General features: G+C 35.0%; 1 protein-coding gene across 1 annotated transcript in view; it reads left to right on the forward strand.

Annotated features, from left to right (window-relative positions):
* LOC123659199 overlaps positions 1-18,825 on the forward strand; it is a 38,019-nt gene extending 19,194 nt beyond the window's left edge. The window contains exons 5-6 of the mRNA XM_045594451.1: positions 16,677-17,132; positions 18,674-18,825. Of these exons, the coding sequence (XP_045450407.1) occupies positions 16,677-17,132; positions 18,674-18,825 (608 nt within the window). The remainder of the gene's footprint in view (positions 1-16,676; positions 17,133-18,673) is intronic.
* The last annotated feature ends 3,999 nt before the right edge of the window (positions 18,826-22,824 follow it).

The following is a 22,824-nucleotide window of genomic DNA, read 5'->3' on the forward strand; positions in this document are numbered from 1 at the left end:
TATTCATTTCAGTATCAATATATAGACTGAAAAAAATTCTAGAAATAATTGTTTTGACTTCTATCGCTCAAATAAAGACTTTTACTATCGATGTTGTAAATAGTATTTACTAAACGTCTCTCATACGCAGACATCAACCGGTTACAATTGTCATACGTTTGTATCGAAAATTAAACTGAGAGCTTTGTCCTGATTGATCATCAACGCGCAACAAAGAAAGAGCATCAACAGCGATTGCCGCTCTCTTCTATCTGTTCAGATTGATTGCGCATCGACAACTGTAAATAGATAAATATTATACTTTTACTTTCCCCACGACACACGAGGTTACATCCATTAGGACACACACCGAAATAATTTATAAATATTTGTCCAAATACAAATATCCACACCTCGCGGGAATCAAACTTGAGATCAGTGTTTAGGCGTCTTTATGCACCACTTGACGCCGCGTTGGTGCAACGGTTACAGCCATGGATTGGACCTGTTGCGCTGGCGGTTGCGGGTTCGATCCCCGCACATGACAAACATTTGTATTGGTCATACAGGTGTTTGCTATGGTCTGGGTGTTGGTGCAGTCCTTGTGGGTTTCCCCACCGTGCCTCGGAGAGCACGTTAAGACGTCGGTCACGGTTGTTATCTCTCTCGCATCTATGCCTGATAGCGAGCGTTACTCATAGTAGGGAATATATCCGGCAACCCGCATTGGAGCAGCGTGGTGGATTAAGCTCTGATCCTTCTCCTATATAGGGAAAGAGGCCTATGCCCAGTAGTGGGATATTACAGGCTGAAGCGTATAGCGTATAAGCGTATGCATATACAGCTGTCATTTGCACACACTATTAAAAATAAGTATATAATTTTAAATAAATTACCCGTTTATGTTTTACGGTTTTGGTTTTAAGTGAAGCTGAATTTACTTACAGAGCTTTAAAGTTATAATTATTGTAGTAATGTAGAGTTGGTCACCCGAGTCGTTGGGTCTCGTAGTTTACTTAATATATTTAATTAAGAATGCGAAGTATCTCTACACTAAAACCAGTAATAAATTAGACCTTTATTACATTACATCTATAGCGGCACTTTACACTTCCATTAGCACGGTAAGGAGTGGGACGGCGGCGGGACGGCGGCGGGACGAAAGCGGGATGGCTAGCGGTGACCGCGGGACGGCGGGACAAAGTTCAATTAATTAAAATTTTATGTGAATTTGTTTGTCTATATTTATTAATTTTATTTTTATAGTATTTTTTGTATCGAAGTTATTGGCAACTGAGGTAGAGGCGCGAAAGTTTCGTTAACTACGAGGGTTTCTGGTTCGATGTTTCTCCTTGTGGGTCTTCGTCCTTGTGTGTTGCCGGATCTAGGACCACCCTGACCCAAGTACAAAAGTATGATTATTGTTTAATACTCTATTTTGTGTTAGAGTCAGAGTTAGCGTCAAATGATAGATTTATAAAACCGCTGTAAAAGCCTGCAAATCTAAATTGGTTTACGCCACTTAACGTAAACCTGTGTACTCGTATTTTTGATCCAACTGTATTTTGACGGTTACCGCTCTTTGTATTTTATCAGAGCTTCGTTTGCTGTTTAGCGTTGATGTTTACTCAACCTTATAAAGTTATAAAAGATTTAAACAGTACGCTCATTTTTATACCTGTTTCTATTTTTGTTTTTCACCTATACGCGGATTGGAATAATGGTTTTTTCCAGTTGAATAACATTATAGACCAGTGCTTTTAGCCTATAAAAATGGTAAAAAGGGAAAAAAATGATAGTAGGATAAAACCCATTGAAAAAGGAAGAAAATACAATGAAAATGAAATAAATTACGGGCGATCTAAGTTCAGTAAGTATATACTCAATCACTTTGATAACTTTGATAACGCGATGTAGGATACGTCAGTTTTTCTCTAGTTACGTAGTTCGTAGTCGCGTAGTTCGATGTCGCCACATAGTAAAAAGATCTACAACTTTTGTACCTACAACTTTTTCACATAACCTCAAAATTTAAATGAAAAATTCAAAAAATCATGATTTTGGTTTTTTATGTTTATCTTTTACAAAAAATATTTTTTTTTTACAAAATATGGTGAAAACTTACTTTTTATATCCCAAACACACTGTATTTTTTATTTATTTAAAATATTAATTTTTTCACTTTATAATGTGACCTCAATATCGAAAAAGCACCCTCATTTTCAATCGGAAATTCTCACGTCAAAATATCAGCTTACAATAATAAATAATCAATAATTTTATTTATCGTTTGGTCTTTGTTCATATAATCCAGATTAAATATTTCAAATTAGCGAGTCCGATGTTCGTTAATATCTAAACAAGATGAGATCAGAGTAAATTGCATCAACAGATTCCAGCTTCGTCCGCGCTTGCTGCAGCCTCGGATTACGAAAATAACGAGATTTTAACTTGTATTTGTTGGATTGTGTCTATACTTATAGTCAAATGTTCATGTATATGGTTAGAATTTTATATTCTGGGGTGTTCTTTAAGGATAATTATATATTTTTGGATGCACTCATTTATTTGTATTTTTTTTGGCATAAAATTTAATTAATTCTTGACTAATGAGACATCAAATATAAATATAAATACCTTATAAATATCTTAACACGTACACACACGTTCGTCTGTTTCTGCGGTAAGCAATTTAATATTATATATAACAGCCGGCTGATATAGCTTAATATATTTTTTCTTTATAAAGATACATAGAAATATTACATATATATATAAATATATAAATAAAAATATTACACCTAGACTCTGCTAGACTGTGCTGTGTGGCTACGGCACTAAAGAATTTAGCCACCCCCTCTCTTCCCGTGGGTGTCGTAAGAGGCACAGAGGCAGAGGAGGAACTTAAGAAGCCGACCGATGGCGGGATAACCATCCAACTGCTGGCTTTGAAATACACAGGCCGAAGACGGGCAGCAGCGTCTTCGGTGCGACAAAGCCAGTAGGTACTGCGGTCACCAACCCGCCTGCCCAGCGTGGTGAATATGGGCAAAACACATGAGTTCACGTTATTTTTGGCGTAAACTTGTGGAGGCCTATGTCCAGCAGTGGACTGTATAGGCTGTAATGAAGACACCTAGACTCAGGCGGGAATCGAACCCGCAACCCGCAGAGCAGAAAGCAGGCCCCTACAAACTGCGTCAACGAGCTAGTCATCGAGCTATACATGTGTGGTAATTAAGCCATTATAACAATACATTGTAAACAGCAAGAGATTCACATGCTTTATTTCATTTTTTTCATTCGATATATTATATTTCGACTGATTAAAAATTCATATTTTTGATTGCTTCTTCTTTTCTAACCGTATTTTAAAAATTTCTAAATATTTTGTAGTGAGAAATACATAAGCGCGTACCGGTAACGAAAGCGTTGCAAGCTACGTAGTTTTCGTAGCCGGATTGCCTACGAGACGTAGCGCTCGTCGTCGTAGTCTACAGCTACGAATGAGTTTAATTTATAAGCATTCGAAAGTTACTAGGTAACCTTCTCAGTTTAAAGAAAAAATTAGGTTCATTCAAACTTAAATTTAAAAATACATTTTTATAAATAATCTCTGACGACATTAAATTTCAAGTTCCTTAAAATCCTCATTACGATTATTATGAACGTATTATGTTAGGATGAGTTGGTTGTGTTATCGTTGTTTTAACAGAAACAAAACAAAATTACTTACTGCGGGGTAATATTCTTGAGATTTACTTCATCAGCACACCAGTTGGTATGAGTAGAAGCCGGTGGGACTGGACAGAATATATATCAAACTATTTCATGTTTCTGTATATTAGTTTTCTAGATTTTGTAACTATTTTTTAATTTTAACATTATTTATTTAAAACGTAAGAAATTCCTTCGGACCAGAGCATGTAAGAAGTGAGCTCGTGGCCGCTAGTCTCCGGCGAGTCATTCGTATGCATGGAGGACGCGTCATTTGCGACCTTATTGCTTTCCCGGCACTTTCGGTTTCGGGGATCTCTCGCTGTTTCGTACAAAACTGAATTATCACATTTGTTGCTTTAGTTTATTTGATTTATTTACTTACTCCCGTTTTTCCAGTTCTGGATAAAGTTTATCTAGCACATAAGCTACGAATAGAGTTTAACAACAGGACGTAGAACAGGACAATCGTAATGTTTCGTCACATTTAAGAAACTACAACTTTTAGATTAACAATTGTGAATAGGAATATTTTACCATTGTTAACTTATGAGTTGGTCAGGCGGCAAGTAAGCTGAAGAAAATTAGCCTATATTTTTATTTAGTATAACACGAAGGGAACCCGATACGCGTTTCAAATAAAGCAGCGCAAAGCTCCTTCGATCTCGAAGTCGACGATTGCTTTTATCAAGCCGAATCCTGATAATGTACAAGCGCTTGATCTGCGAACCCATCACTGTCTTTACTGGGATTTATTTGAATTTTATCAAACCGAAGCTCTGATCATAACGTGGTGCCGCGAATGTTTTAAAATATCTGTCTGAAAGAACGAATGAAAACATGTGAACGAAGTGATGGCTTATAGTTTTCTTTGAATCTTCGTCCTCGATATCTGTTTCACTACTAGTGATATTGTTCAAGATTTCTTTTTGTTTGAAAGTGTTCGTTTTAGGATTTATTGCAGTGGTTGTTCTGTTTTTTTTTTAAAGAAGTTTATTTAATAATAATAATAATAAATTTATTTATTTCTTTAAGCTTTTACTTTTACCATTTGCTGATAGCGTTTATCTTTCACGTTGATCAGGCACACAAAACAGGTACATTAAAAAGTACATTTCCACTTATAAGCTATTACTGTTAGATTCACAAATTTTGAATAAAAACGTTAAAGAAAATAAATTTTGTTTGACAGTAAAAAAGAAAAATATATTAAAAATAACTTGATTCAGCGAAATTTGTACCACCATATTTTTTTGTAAATTTAGACGATTAGAAAGTATGTGCGTACATACATTCCGGCAACCCTTTTTTATTTATATTTTAACCAGTCTTATCAGGTCAGATTTCTGTACGATATATCAAAATATATACAAACTGAACTGACGAATTCATAATTTTTTCGTTTCATTGTAACATAAACGACGAGCTAAGGATCATTTTACATTGAACTACGAATTACGACTTCGACTGTTGAGATCGAGATTATCTGTAAAAATATTGTATAGCTGAGCACTTTGTTCGTTTGAACACGCTAATCTTGTGATCTCTGCACTGCATTGAACTGAAATAGTCTGTAAATGTCACACTGTTCGGTTTTCAAACATATATTTCTGAATAGGAGGCTTTTGCTTGAGGATATATGAGGGGTGTTTGCGCTTGGTCCGCTAATCTGGCTCATTACGTTTTTATTTCCCTCAAGCGGAAATCGAAACAGTGACCATTAAAGATAAGGTTTTTTTTACACAATTACACCAAAGTGCATGTCATAAGATAATAATAACACATCAAATAAATTCGTTTATTAAAATAACATATGTTAAAATCTAAATTTAACATCAATAACGTTATCAATCCCCCTCTCTTCCCGTGGGTGTCGTAAGAGGCGACTAAGGGATAACAAGGTTCCACAACCACCTTGGAACTTAAGAAGCCGACCGATGGCGGGATAACCATCCAACTGCTGGCTTTGAAATACACAGGCCGAAGACGGGCAGCAGCGTCTTCGGTGCGACAAAGCCAGTACTGCGGTCACCAACCCGCCTGCCCAGCGTGGTGACTATGGGCAAAACACATGAGTTTACGTAATTTTTGGCGTAAACTTGTGGAGGCCTATGTCCAGCAGTGGACTGTATAGGCTGTAATGATGATGATGAACGCTATCAATATGTTTTGACTATTAGATATCACGTGATGTGCTTCACTAGGGCTCGGCGTTCAATTACAACAAACGTCTTACAGTACGATCAAATGGCGTAGCAATATTATCGCTATAACTCGTAGCTAAGTGACGTCTCACTTAATACCGTAATTAATGCCGTAACCTCGCTGTGGCCGTAATATTGTGGTAGACAGTCACATAGCCGTATCATTAGATCCGCATAAGAAAGGCATTTCAAATATTCGAATAATACAACCGCTAACTAATGCTAAAATTGTGTAGATTCTTTTAGTACAAAAAAATAATAATTAAATATTGTAATGTGGCATGGAGTTCTTCGTAACTACTCGCGTTTGTATTCTCAAAAATACGTTATAAAAAAATCAATACTAAACAAAGAGTTGTAAATATTTTTTACCTTACACATCAATCATTGTTTTCATTGTTACAACGACGATACTATAAAGACGACAGAGTATTTCTTGTAAATAAACGTCGCGAGTGGTAGCGATTACTGCGATAATGTCGCGTCATTTGAAACAACCGTTAATGTCCATTACACGCGTCGGGCGGTAAGGCGGGCGGCGCGGGGGCAGGGCGAGGGCGGGCGGAGAGGAGTGCGAGGGGCGAGGAAACCGAATTTAGTATAATGGTAATCTAAATCGCGTATTCAATTAGTATTATTTCACGTACAAGCTGCCAGGTTGTGTCAACTATCGCGTTAGTGGCGCGGGCCGCTGTTAAACTCGTATTACCGCGCACCGCGTGCCCGCTGTCGGAGCCGACGCGAGATCTACGAGTATATGATCTTGTTTTGAAGTTATACTTATTTCAGGCCGTTAGGGAAAAGTGATGAGAGTAATTTTTTACATACGTACGCACACCATCACAAAAACCGACACCCTAAAGTTAGCTAGTCAACGAGGAAAAAGTTAGCAACGTGAAGTTAGCTAGCCAATGAAGTATAACTTCTTACGTACGTACATAAGTACAGTAGTTTTTTATCATATACTATGTAATGATTCGCTTAATGCATTATTTACATGACAATATTAATATAGTTTATTTATTCACAGTTGAGTTAGACGTATACATAGTGTCCTAGTAAGTTCAAAAGTTCCAGTTATATATATACTTTACTGCACTCAAAAAATACATGTAACAACAACATAATAATAAGGTTTATGGCAAAGGTGGACTTATCTCTGAAAGAGATTTCTTCCAGTCAACTCATGGTCATGAGTAAGTATATTATATAGCGAGGCAAACAGTGCAAGAAGATTTACTATCGGTTATCTTATAGATAGACTTGTTTTCCTAAATATTAACCTTCTGAAATACTACTTGATTATCTATAAGATTTTAATATGAGCGAAATCAAGGACAACACTTACGTTGTGTTATAAATGCTGATATGGTCGTAAATTTATATATTTTTTATTAATTTAGTAGAAATTTATTACAAAAATAATTATTTTATACTTCTTGTCCTAAAACCACGAAAGATAAATTTTAGAATAACTAATGTTAATAAAAAATTATCTAGCAAAAAAAATCAGAGTGTCGGACCGTCAATACAACCATTCGCTCCAGTGGACACAGGGCCGGCGGCGCGCTAATGTGCCCCGGATTTACATATAATTGCGCGGCCGCCCCCGGGCCGCCCCACCGCGGCCGCGTGTTTTATGGCGACCCTACTTACATGCCCCTTTCATATTTTCTTTTATTAATTTCCTTTTAGTTATACCGTTTTTGTTTTGTTTAGACCGTTTCATCTATGTGTATGGATAATGCCAGGGCTTTAGATCGACGAGTTGCGTTGAGATGGAATAGCTTGCAGAGAATATGTATTAGAGAGCGTATTCCACAAACAACGAGTTTTTTCAATACAGTGCTTTTTTATGTAAAATGAAAAATATAAGCGTTGTTAGCGTTTTATGATTTTATTGAGGACTTCATGACCCGGTCGACCGAGAAGACCGCGGTTCAAATCCCCATGTCTTCAGATCGATATTTTTCCTTTTTTTCTAATTTCACTCGTGATTTTTTATTTAAATAACCAGTTCATGTTTTTTATTAGAATGTCGGTAAAATCGGAAAATATTATTCATATTTTATCAATTTGTAAAATCAGCAATACCCGCATTGCTACTGTTTGATACTTTTTTTCAAATTGTTGTTTAGTTTTTAAGCGGCTTTAAAAGTATAAGTTTCACTGATAAATAAAACATAGATACAGTATACAAATATATCATATAGTCATATATGTGACATCTCACTGCTGGGCATAGGCCACTTTCTCCATGTTGGACTAGGATTGGAGCTAATTGCAACACGCTACTCCACCGAAGGGTGGCGGATTAGAAACTATTGTTATTAGTTTAATATGGATATTTGGTGTGCTGTGTGGCTACGGCACTAAAGAATTTAGCCACCCCCTCTCTTCCCGTGGGTGTCGTAAGAGGCGACTAAGTGATAACAAGGTTCCACAACCATCTTGGAACTTAAGAAGCCGACCGATGGCGGGATAACCATCCAACTGCTGGCTTTGAAATACACAGGCCGAAGACGGGCAGCAGCGTCTTTGGTGCGACAAAGCCAGTACTGCGGTCACCAACCCGCCTGCCCAGCGTGGTGACTATGGGCAAAACACATGAGTTCACGTTATTTTTGACGTAAACTTGTGGAGGCCTATGTCCAGCAGTGGACTGTATAGGCTGTAATGAGGATATTTGGTAATAACCAGCTTCACGTGCTCTCCGAGACACGATGAGGAGACCTAAACGGACAGACATCTAAACCAGGAAGAAATATTTGTACAAATACAATAACAACAAATAAATTTCGACCGGTAAACGAATCTGCAAACCGCCAGTTTTTTGGCGCGTACACGCACCACGACACTGAAACGGTTGTCCATATACGCTAAGCTATATAGTTTAGTGGGTATACCTCTGTCTGGGGAAAGCAAAAATTTGAGAACAAATTCGATTCTATTGTCAGTTTTACTAAAGTACCCGGGTGACCGAGCTAAGCTCGGTATTTTTAGTAAATCGTGTTTTTTGGAAATCATAAAGTATAAATACGAATTACATATTGATAAAATATGAATAATATTTTTCGATTTTACCGACATAATAATAAAAAATAAGAACAGTCTATTTAAATTAAAAATAACGAGTGCAATTAGAAAAAGAAAAAGAAAAATAATTGATCCCGGACATGTGGATTTGAACCATGATCTTCTCGGTTGATCCCGAGCGGCCGATTTCCCACCGAGCTATTTCAACTTCATTGACTTATGCGAAATTTACCTTCGTATTCTAACGATATTTTTTTCAATTCCTAAAAACTCCCTGTTTTTAGGAATTGAAAAAAATATCGTAAAACGACATTTCCTGAAAATGAATCCTAGCTAGATAGATTTATCTCCCCCGAAACCCCCTAAATACTAAATTTTATGAAAATCGTTGGAGCCGTTTCCGAGATTCAGATTCTATATATATATATATACAAGAATTGCTCGTTTAATAGTATAAGATTCTTCGTAAAAATTGGCCTTATAGTTAAATTGAAGGTTATATTCCTTTGTATGATCGCACTAAATGCCGTTATATTTCAGTCGGGTCTACTGGTTTGGTGGTTTATATTATCGTTATTAAGTGGAATTTTCAACTAATATATTTGCCATGTGTAAGCGACGCAATATTATCTGTGACCCATGTATAAGTAATCTGTAACGTTTTTATATAAATGTAAATTTGTATGTTGGTAATATTATAAATAATAGTGTAAGGTATATTGTAAGTCGTTATTGTAGTCGTCCAGTCTGTCGCTGCGATTGGCACGTTTGTGTTCAAGTCATTTGTCAAAGCTTCCATCTATCCTCAAATAAATACATCCTCACTACAATTGTTGTATATCTATCCAACATCAACCTTCTACACCATATTTAATAACATATTTTCAGTATCAAAATCAACCGGCCCCTGCATCTGCACTACAACTCCAGCGTACGGTCGATAAATTCCGTTAACGAGCAACTGAAGTCTATTCTGTCGACAATTCTCGATAGATTCAATTATAGCGTTGCCGGAGCTTGCGACCCGCAAATGAAGATTGTGCTTGTGTACACCTGAAGTGCTAGAGGTTGTTACTGCGCTCCGGTTACTGCGTATCGCTTAATCCTCTTAAGGGCGAGATAGAACTTCGTTCCTAATACTATGGAGTTTGCTAATCCCTTTAAGGAAGTGTGTTTAAATTCGGTAGTTAACGCTAACTGGCACGATTCGCTCGGCGATGGTAAACAGTGGCGTTTGGTCGTCACTTCGTGCAGTGTCAAAGTGCCAACTGTTAATGTCATGTGTACGATTGCTTATTTCTACGAAAATAGACAGTTTTATGTGCACCATGGTCTAGACTAATACTCGATATCGTCTGTAACTTTCTTAGTCGTGTTTTATTTAGTTTGGGTTTACTTGTGTTTTAATTTATAAAAAAGTCACAATAAGTTTAAGTAAAATAAGTATTTATTGAATATTTCTAATTATTTTTCTAACATAACACCTACTAGATCACCTCGGGTATGAAATAGTGCTAATTAATTAGTGGCCCGGTTGATACAGGCGACGTCACGTGCGTGCATGTTTGTGTGTGTGTGTGTAGTTTTCGCTAATATTGCCTGTACCTATACTCTTTTATTTATAGGATTCTTTTTTATGTATTTCTTACTGACTCTTGAATGTACGATCAGCAGAACGCTAAGTAGTACGTAAGTAGGTAATAAAGTAATGAGTGCGCTCGATAACTACACGTTCTCCGCCGCCGCTATTCACGAGTTGGCATTACGTACAATTAAAGCCGAGATTCAAAAGCGAGTTCTCGTTTAAATTCCAGCGCGCAGAGGATAAATCCTGAGGAATTACAGTCGATCGCGAACTCTATAAAGTAATACACAAAATGCAAATAGTTAACGAAGTGAAATTCAGAACTAGGAATCGTCTTAACCGACCTCCGAGTGGCAACTTTAATTAAACCTAACTTCGGAGATGACATCCCACTCTAGATAATTCTCACCGTCCTTGATTCCGCCGCCTCAATTTAATTTAAACTTTAGTGTTTGTTAATAGAGACGGTGTCCGAAGGCGCAGGGTCGGTCGCTCGCAACTGTTGCGTTCTGCGGCCTCTCGGCTCAGAGCTGCAGGCTACCTGCCCTTCCATGTAATGAACCGGTAGTCTTATCAGGTTGTTGACCTGCTCATTTAAATATTTGATAAGTAAAATGAACGTTTTAGATTTTACGCAGTGGACTGTGCACTATTTCAATATTATTTTTAATCGATTATACATTTTTTGGTTAAAGAGAGATGAGGTCTTTGTCGTGAGAACCAAGACAAAATTATTATCTTCTGAGTACACTAAAAAAATATAAACCTGTACGCGATCATTAAAAGAAAAATGTCGTGAAAAAATCAAGCTCGGAGCGCAAAACGTTCCGCTAGTTATAATTCCGCACATTAATTCCGTAAGACAATTCATAATCTGCATAATTGTCATTTCCGCTCCGTCGATTACCGTCTCTCCCATTACAATAATTGCCTTTTTCTCTTTTCCCGTCACAAATAACCCTTCTCCGTTTTAATTCAGATTACAAATAGCTATGAATGTTTTATTCAGAACAAAAACGATCCATTGGAATTTCATTAGAATTTCTTGAAGCACTTCGTCGTCGGGCGTTTATGTCATTGTTGGATGTTTGAGATGTGCGATCCGACTTTTCTGGTCTCCTTTTATTTGTATTGTTTTATTCGTTCCGTATATTGAAAAAAAAAATGCTGTAATTGGATTTAAGTTTTCTTGGTAATTACGATTTCAAATTGAAATCGTAATCTCGTCTTATTGTTATATTAAGTCGACGCAAAATCAGAACACTTTAAAGCTGTGATATTTTAACTGAATTAGAATAAGTATTAGAATAATTTGCATTAAAATAACCTTTATTTTCTTCTATTTTCCTATGGTTAACGAAAACACTAGCGTGTCCTGCGGATTTAAGCAGTCAAAAATAAGTTACATGATATCAGTGTTGTTGTAATGGCCAGGAACATTTGCGAAATCTGTTGCCAAGGTAGCTAATGCCGGAAAAATGATTACGGAAACGAGAAAAACAAGACATAAAGCCGCAGTCAGAGTGTGAGTTTACAAAACACAACAGTAACAAAATTATATTTCGTAGTAAGTTGAATAAAACTTTCGTTTAAGTAATTCATCTTAAACATTCAGGGACAAATTATATCAATCAAAAATAAGTGAACGTACAAAAAAGCTTTCATAAGGAGCAACTGTCTCAACAGATTATAGAGATACATAAATATTACTTCTATGATCCACAGCGGGTTTTTAGAGAAATACTTAACTAGGAGTTACGCTTCATCACTTAATTCCACTGCTAGACATAGGCCTTCACAAGTTGGCGCCATAAATGGCGTGAACTTATGTGTGTTGCCCATAGTCACCACACTAGGCAGGCGGGCTGGTGACTACAGGGCTGGTTTTGTCGCCCCAAAGACGTTGCTGCCCATCTTCGACATGTGTACTTTAAAGCCGACATTTAGATGGTTATCCCGCCACCGGTCGACTTTATAAGTTCCAAGGTGGTAGTAGAACTGTGTTATCCCTTAGTCACCTCTTAGGATACCCACGGGAATAGAGGGGATGGCTATATTCTTTAATGCCGTAGCCACACAGCTTAGCAGGAGTAACGTTTGTTACCAGACATTTGTGGCAAAGGCTGTCTGGTAATAATCGTTACTCGGTAATCATCTTATGCTTAGAAAAAGCGCTGTGACAGGAACTCATTCCAGAATAAAATATTTTGTAAGTATATTTCAAATATTCGCTCCGAGTGGAAATCGAACTTGTGACTATTGCCGTTAACTTCCAACACTATTGCACTGCAACTATAAATATATATACATATAGCATTATTATTTACACATTACGTTACGAGAACTCAAGTACTTATAAAATAAAAAATAAACTATTAGAAAACTAAACATGCTGACGTACTTTTCTTGTTCGTTTTCCATTAAATTATATTTCTATAATTCAAGTATTGTTATGCGGTATGGTTCTGTCGAGCTTCCCAGCTGCATTGTGTTTCGTTCAACAAAACACGTAATTATAAAAGTCCGCTAAGTCCCAACTTCTGCTCGGAAATAAACCGTTATTGATATGGAGTAACTTTTGATCGGACGATGTCGTGAACTTCTATCGGTAGTCTGTTTCCATAAAAAACATCTGCTGTATTCATTATCCTTTTATGTTACTGTTTGGAATCGTCTGCTTTGACTGTAGGGTCGTCTTTAAGACTTTTGTTTTCTATTTGTATTCAGATAGAAAAAAAACTTCATTTTACGCAAAAGTTATCAAACAATACTTCAATACCTTTACCTTACCTTACTCATGACTTTCGCTGGATTGTAATTAAAACATTCGGACTATCTACTAAAAAAAATGAAATATATATTGTAGCTAATAGTAAAACACAATGTCATCAATATTTAAAGCCAGCAGATTACGTAAGCAACAATATTGACCAGTTGAGTAAGCGGAGCGTCGTCGAGTTTAGAGATAGCCTGATATCGTGAAAACTAAAACTAATAATTTTCTATTAGTTACTCGAGCTCATTCAGCAGAAATTAGTTTGAAATGTACCAAACACTATTTCATTTCAACATTTTCATGATAAGAACGTGATAGAAGCCGAAATTATATTTTAAGTTTCGGACTTTTTTCTTTCCGTTTTCATTACCATTGATGGTTTTTTTTTTTTAATTTAAAAATTTAACATCCACGGGCTCAAAATCCCCATTCCTTTTGTTTAGTATGCATTATATATTAATACCACAGGCGATTTATTATAATGATATTATTATTTTATCATAATGATTTATTTTTTAATAATTATTTTTTAACAATAATAATAGAAAACAGTATACACATCATTCATTCCATTCGTCGTAGTTTCTGAACATATTATTATTTTTATTATCTATGTTTATATTTACATTTATTTGCTAGTTATCATATATGTACACTTATTATCTACTTACAATATACACTTAACCTATGTTACTGTTAGTAAGGGGTATTTAAAAAAATTGGATGTATACATATACTCACACCCACACATACACACATACATTTCATTACATTGCATTACATAAATACACCTATTTATCTATCCACTCATTACCCATACATGAGTTAATAAAATCAATGTCATACGCTTTTAGCCGAACAGGCACTTATCGATCTTACGTGATTTTTGTCATTTCGTTTTGCTATCTTAACTACTTTGTAAATTTGCCAGGTATTAAGCTAGGCAACAAGACATTGACTTTTGAAATAGTCCTTTCTATTAGACAACCTACAATAGTGAAGTAGGAGTGACAGTCCGAAATATTACTGGTAAAAAGTATACCAGAAGTACAGTCTTGAACGCTTAATTATACGTTTCAATTATTGATTAATCATATTTGAGAAAGGTATCGGTGTCACGAGGTGAGTTTGACCTTTGCTTCATACTATCAAATGTTAACATTCTTACACTACGGCCCAGTAGAGTATATTTATTTGTGAATCCACTAAATCGGTCTCCCTTTCAAATGTATTGAAAAAGCAACATCAATTATTCCTTTTGTGACTAGAACGAACCCGTACATATTTCAGTCGTAAGGAAGCCATATTTGACTTTACAAAAATTTTCGATAACGATTCTAGATGTTTCGTAAAAAAATTCTAATCGAACGGAATCTAATATCAGTTAAAGGAAATCTCACAAGGGTTTCGAGGGTTCTCATTACAAATTCTCGTTTTACTTTGTGAAAAAAGTTAAGAATTTTTCTTCCAAAAATATTCATAGCTTATATTTAAATACATAAACGAGAACAAATAAAGATGAAAACCTCATTATTTTTTTATTCATTTAAATGTTCCTTTAATTAAGTGTTAGCGAAAACAGAAATAAAGTAGGGAAACTAATACTGGCGAACGAAAAGTTGTCGGTGCGAGCACATTGTCTAATCCAGGGTTATGAATCCCGGGGTTCCGTCCAAGTCCGGGATCGGTGGGGTAGTTGCCATCTACGTTGCTGTCCGCCACGAACTTTAATGAATTGGAGAATATTTCGATTTACTTGTATTTGTTTACCGAATTCAAGAACGGACGAAAATTCTATTTTCGGATATTTGTTAATAATTTTCTTGTGCTTTTATTTAATTTATAAAAATGGTAGTGACACGTTTTATTTAAAAAAAAATCCATGACATTATAGTTCAATATTTTTAATTCTTAAAAAAAAAACACATTATTTTAGATTGTTTAAACTTTGAATGTCATTTCTTTAATTTCAGAGCTAGCATAGTTTAATTTCCCGGTCCCAGTTCCAAGCAATTATTACAGTTGCCATGTTGTCACGTATATAAACATGAAAATACTGTTTAAATAAAATATAATTATTCGTAAACACGATGACATAAACGATATTAAAGATATTTTGAAGTAGTATTAGTAAGACGACCTACATCAATATATTCCTGCGAACTTTGGCTTTTGACGCTCTAAAAATAAATTTTTCATTCAATTTATATAATACAAAGTCATGTATTTTTAGTTTATTTATTATAATTCTCACCTTAAAATCATAGAGTAAATAACGAAAAACGCATGTAGAAAACTAAATTTATTGTTCAATATATGTTGACGTTGGCAAATGAGATGGGACTGGACAGGACGATGCACAAACATCCGCAACGTACATAGCTCGTGTATTTCGAGTAATTATTTGTCCAGCGCGAGGCGTACAGAGCGCTGCGCAGCGCTGCGAGCGCTTAATTGATTAGGAGCTCCTGTCATTCGCTGTTTTCATCTTAATCGGCGCTGCGAGCAGAGTGATTGATTCGTGTGTGGGGAATTAGAAATTTCATTAAAATAATGTTACGAACTGACAATATGTCAAATTTAACATTATTTAATTTATGTAATGAAATTGAAAACACACGCTCTGTGTGGGTTCGCTCCTGTATACTTTTAACTATGTACAAAGTGTAGTCTGAAAAAACCTCGATGCCGAAATGTTAAGAAATAATAATAATAAATAAACTTATATAAATATATATAATATAGTTGACTTGATGTTAGAAACAAACTAACGGATAACTGTACTTGCTTGAAAATAGCAACACTGATAATATTATATTTATATTACTTTACACAGCAATGTAAACGTAGGTAATAATTGGAGTAACGCGACGGAAGTAAATGCAATATTCAGCGGATTCCTGGGAACTTTAGTTGCAGATCTGGAATTTGTCGCAGAACGAACTGACGGCGAGCTCGTTTTGTTTGAATTTAGTTTAACTGTTTCATACCGCCATGATACTGTTTAAGAAGTGTGTAGTGTATTTCTTAGTGCATTATTACTGTCTTCGATGACAGTCACGATTTCTGTTTCGCTATGACGAGTCGCAGCGTGATATTTTGTAGCGTAAATCAATTAAATTTATAATGATAATAATAATGAAACCACCATAATATCTATCTTTCTATAATCTCTATCTTTGGCTCAAGAGCAATGGGAAAAACCGGTCGTACTGTTCACCTCTGACCGAGAGACCGTATGGATGGAAAAGGAGCTGCTTGGATGGTCTTCTAGGCGCTCCACACGCCTCACGTGGATAGTAAAGCCTCTGTGCAGTTACTGCAATTCGGGGACCTCTTTGGGGTAACCGAAGGTATTGTCTGTGCAATACTGGATCAGGTGGTAAAAGCGAACAGATACCGGAAGCAAATCCAGATGGCACTCCAGACTTCTGTCGAGCCTGTAGTCATATCGGTAAGTCACTCAAAGCTGTAAAGATTGTTCACCAAGAGCTTGCACTTGTTTACGGAATCGTGGAACAGAAAATGCCATTTATCAGTACTCACCGGTGCCCGTACTCAAACGCGACGCAGTCCGGCCCTCCTGTCCCAGTAATACTGACTATCGCTATGGACAGGACGATACTGCCGAACAAGCTTGATATCGTGGTGATGGACAGGGCTCGGTTGAGGGTGTTTTTAGTGGACGTCACCATTCCGCATAACAAAAACCTCGTAAAAGCAGACACATCCGCCGATCTACCGCACGACATTGTTGACATGCGGGGTGTGAAGTTCGCTGAAATTACCCCTAACGTAATATCTGTTTACGAGTATCTGTCACGCTTTAATCTTGGTTAGTGTCGCTCACTGAGCTCATCTGAGGTAACTAGGGATCCGTGACGGTTTGTTCGCAGCCAGGATGCAAAAGGCAGTGTTACTCGACTCGACTAGGATTATTCGTCGGTTCTCAGCCTACAATCCTAAACCCGGGCCGTTTGATCTCTCTGCCGGGGCGTAATCCTCCAACCGCTTATATTTATTTATGCAAGGATATGTAAATTTATTACATTATTTATATAAGTATTAATATACTTTATTGCATATTTAAACAAAGAACTAAACATTACAAGCAATTATAGTCACATATTGTACAACCAGGCGATCTTATTGTTAAAAAGCAATCTCTTCCAGACAACCCGAGAATGAAAGGAATAGTGCTTTGAACTATTCATTTAATTACATTTCAATTAGATAACAGTTTAAGCGTTAGTGATTAAACAACAACGTTTTTCGTTTACAATATTGCTGTACCGTTTTCGGTTTTTAATCTCTTGATAAATAGTCGTTACTTTGAGCGAAAGTGATCTTTAGTTTTCATGTAAAAAGAAATCTATTATAAATTTTTATTTTTCTACAAATTAATTTTAAAATCATTTTATTCTACTCGTACTAACACAAACTTTGCATTTCTCCGCTCGAAAAAGTCGGACAAATGCTTGTTTTCAGAATGAGAAGTTTATCCATCACACTTATCCACTGGGGCCTTTCCCATATACCAAGAAATGTTTTCCAAAACATACAGTTGAAGCCATCCGTATAATTTTTTTCTACCATCATTTTCGAAATAGTGCTTAAAATAACTATAACATTTAAGATATTCAGAGGTGTCAAATCAAATTTGAACACACAACCTTTTAGTACTAATTCACACATATTTCCCACTTTTCCTATCAATCGTGACTCTTTAGAGCTGTCAGCACCAGAAGAACTTCAAATACGTTGTTGACATAAAGGGACGAGTAGAATAAAGGATTGGGTGAGGTTGGTTCTGACTGTCTCGTTTAACTTACGAGGCGCAGTTTCAATTGATGCTTCAAGTCAAATTTGAGAGACTGTATTAACTTCAATTATATTTATTTCTGAGTTTTGTTACTGTAGCTTAGTTCAACACCTCTAAATATCTAGATTTTGATACTTTAATTTTAGTAAAAATTAAGTATCAATCTGTTGAATTAAGGTCTTCATTATAAAAATTAATTCTTTATTCTGCTAAATATAATCAAACAAAGCAAGAAAAAGCGTTTGTACAAAAGCTATCTTATCGCTGAAGATAAGTTTTTTTCCAGATAACCTTTAGGCAAAGGACACGATATAGTAGAAATGTATACAAAGAAAATTGTGCCTTCAATAGATGTTTTTCGAATAAAATTAAGCGCAACACAAAATCATTTCGATTGTAAACATTTTAATACTCATCATCACTTAATAGACACACACACACACACACACACACACACACACACACACACACACACACGCACACACGCACACACACAAATAAAAATAAAAAGGTAAAATATAACACATATTTATTAATAAACAATTTTTAACAAGGCGGATGCTTCGCACAATTCCAAGTGGTCGCCGTCCGGTCCACTCGCCCGCTAGCCGATAACGACTACAACTTTAAATTGATACATGCAATTGTTATCAGTTTGAAACAGTTTTGTGATACGATAGAAGAAACTTGCGAGTATACATTTTAAACCAGTTAAACTATGTATAAAACTGAAAGTAAAATTAATAACAACATGATAATGGACTGAAAATAATCGAGAATGTTTTATTAAATTTTATTGAAGAGCAAAAAAAAAAAACACAAACATCTACTTAGATCTGACGAATGACCAATATTGTAAACTCAGTAGTAGAGTGTAGCGTCAGTCATAGACATGCAATAAAATACATAGTATTATATGCTGGTGTGGTTTGTGGTAAAGACATATCGCTTGTAATACTATACGCATACCATCTGCGGAGGTACAAAGTTTTTAAATAGCATCAAATAAATAACAAATATCAATATAAGAAATACTGTCGGGAGTTACCTGTAAGAGATCACTATTATTGATAAGACTGTCTTCGCACTTTGTTTCGTTAGTAAAATTATAAGATTCATTTTTTAAATGTAATTGTAAATAAAGTATAAAATAAATGAATACGTTTTGTTTAGACATGATTATAAAATTACAATAAGAACACTGCGAGTTGAATGTCTCGGCAATTCCTTTTTCTACGTTATTAATAAATTATAGTGATAACAACTGCACTACAACGCTAAATTCTAAAGTCCGGGAAGAAATTAATTTTGCATCTTTCTCGTAATAAGATTTATTAGTTAATTAAAATACCGTTCTCGGATTTTAAAATAAATTTATTTAATTTCATCTTTCATCTTTTAAATATTAAATGTAAGGAACTGCACATAGAATTAATCTGTGTTAATGAATTTTATTACGTATATCATTGTTTCCCAAAGGTTAAATAAATAAATAAATAGAATGCTTCTGCGTGCAGTGATTTACATTTAAAATTTAAATTAATATCTCAAGGTGTACTTTGGCGAGATCTAAGTTCTATCAGATATATGAATTTTGTTTAATATTTTTACTCAGATGATAATTTATTTAAGACACAAATATTTAACTGTTAATTATTCAACTGACTAATTTGTCAGTTTTTCCGATGCTTTTGCAGTTGTTTTCGCTGTTCTAATTTTTTGGAGCTAGGAATACTTTAACATTTTAAGGATTCGGAATTAACGTAACTGAATTTGAGTGATATACATATATGCTCGTAGTGATGACGAATAATTACGAAAGCTGAAAACTACCCCCAGATTTACGAAAAAATTTTTTACAAATTATTAAATAACAAAATTAAAAAATATTTTAATAAAAATCTATATTGAGAATTATTTTGTTTTGTTTTAAAAGTCATCATCATCATCTTCCTGCCCTTATCCCCCTTACGTAAGGTCGGCACAACATGTTTTCCTCTTCCATTGCTCTCTATTATTCGTCACTTCAGCGCTTTCTTCCTTTCCTTTCTTTCTTTCCTTTCTTTCTCATTTCCGCACTCACACAATTGTTTTGTTTTAAAAGTAATGTAGTATTAACCTAAATAACCTGCAATTATCTTCTCATAGCATCGGAAAGTGCTCGTAGTTTACTAGCAGTCGCTACGGCTAGTGCGGTAATAAACGGCTCCGCGAACAATGCAAAAGAACCGAAATGTGCTCGGCGGACAGGGTGAAAAATTGTAGCTGTGAACGATGCGCTGTCCACGCGGCGGGCGACCAGCGTACCCCGACAGCGACGGTAGGTCGCGAGCGAGCGATAACAAGGCGCCTCATAGTAGCGGTGTATGACGAGCGTATATATATACGGAGGCATATAACTACGGTGACGATTAAGTTTTTTTTTTGTTTCTGAAATATAAGCTGAGTACGTCGTGATATATCATGCTTTATATTGAGTCGAGATTTTAGTATTAAAACAATATAAATAAATTAGGATGGTTTAACAATTTAATTTTAATGAAATATATATATACATTAATTATAAGAAAAGTATTTTAAAACAGAATTTAGGTTTTTAATAGTTAAGAATTGAACCGAAAACTATTTTACTTGTTATTGCAAATTATATAAATTAGGTTTTAGTTACTTTGCGCTTAAGTGCTAACTCTGGGCTGCTATGTATATAGCATAATTACGTATTGTGTACATGAAAACTGACTAATACGACACATTTGACAATATTATAGTAATTTTATTATTTATGAATACCTTGATAAAAAATAGCATGTTTTAAAAATAAAAAAGGACATGGTTTTCAAAATCCCGTGGATGTATCTCAATTATATAAAATATATATATATTATAGTTTTCTTTCTTTTTTCTAATCGCGTCCGCCATCACGTCCGCTCCCGCTTCCGCCAGTTAACGTGAACAAACACTAAGTGCTTAATTATGCGGTTTGGAAATCTCTGGATTCTTTTTATTTGCGGATTTCAGCAATATAAATTTCTAGATTATTTACTTAACACGCTTTAGCGGCGAACACCGTCGTCACTTTAAAAGTATTATTAAGTTTTCAAAATTAGGCACAAATCTGTCTTCTTTGTTTACCTAGCTCTTTGTTGATCAGTTAATTATTATATCGTTATATTATCTTCCCTTATACAATTGTTTCAAATACATAAATACGTCATGAGATATGCGCATATCTATGATCTAGCGGTTTTTATACAATATTTATTTTTTATTAGATACTAATATATAATTATTATTGTTAGGTCTGTTGCACTATATACGTTTCAATCATTTGTAAGTCTTCATTGTTATATTAAATAAAGTAGTCATGTGTATGTCTATTCTTTCTAAATTAACTCTTTCATAATCATTGTTATTGCGATAAACTGCAAACCCGGTTATAATATAATTTCAATGATAATTAATTTTCCTTACATTTTTTTAATTCAAAGTACTAATGATGCGTTTGCGATAATAATAGCATTTCGATTGTGCTTGATATCTATACAACTGATAAATGAATCCTCATTACCGATCCCGTCGTATCTGTTTTGTTGAAGCGTTAGGAATCTTTCAACGACAAACACACAGGGAGGGATGGAGTTGGGGGCGCCACAACTGTTGTCAATTAATTACCGGCTTAGGTTTATTAATTACATCGTTATCGAAACATCACTGCGCGGTATAACAAGCGGCGGCTCTCGTTCGGATTAGAGCCTCCGCTGGCTCACGAGCATTCGGACTGTGGATAATTTTAATAAATATGCTTTAATCTGTTTGATTAACCACGCTAATATTATAAAACTACGACTAAAACGTAAAATTAATTCACAATAATATAAATATTAATAATAATAAAATTAAACATTAAATTTTAACATGATTTTGAATGCTATTTAAAATCGTCTTAAAATTTAATTTAATTACCACACAGTGGAAGAAAGGTAAAAGTGAAATGAAATCCACTTTTGTTATATTACATTATAATTGAAAAAAAAATATATATATTATGTTTGCTCTGACTTACTTCAATTACAAGTAATACAACGTAAGTAGACGAAAATATAGTCAAGTAAATACGTGCTATCAAAGATTACTCGAGAAATAGTCATCAGATCTCGATCAAATTTAAATGTGATCACAAAAAAAGCATCCGCTTTCGACTAAAATAAAAATCATCAAAATTGGTTAACCCAGTGAAAAGTTATACGGTATAATACAACGTAGGTCGCCAAAAAAATAGTCAAGCAAATAAGCATTTTTACATATAACTAAAAAACACTCGTAGAATCTCAATTAAATTTTAATGGGACTACATGACACAGACCATCTTTCGATTAAAATAAAAATTATTGAAATCGGTTTACCCAGTCAAAAGTTTTGAGGTAACATACACAAAAAATACAACCGAATTGAGAACCTCCTCTGCTTTGGAAGTCGGTTAAAAATAGTTACCACCCGTGGATGCCCGTTGCCGGCGTGGTAAAATTTTAAACTCGCCTAGTATCTTTATAGTTTATTTCTTAGAAATATTAAAACAATATGCAAGTCTTTACGCTTTATACCATAAGAAAGGTTTGATACAGAATTGTTTTGGTAATCTCTCGTGTCACGTAATATGGAGAAAATGTGATTTCACAGTTTAATTTGTAATTCAACATTCGAGTCA

Source organism: Melitaea cinxia, chromosome 13 (assembly GCF_905220565.1).
Source record: "Melitaea cinxia chromosome 13, ilMelCinx1.1, whole genome shotgun sequence".
NCBI classification, from domain to species: domain Eukaryota; kingdom Metazoa; phylum Arthropoda; class Insecta; order Lepidoptera; family Nymphalidae; genus Melitaea; species Melitaea cinxia.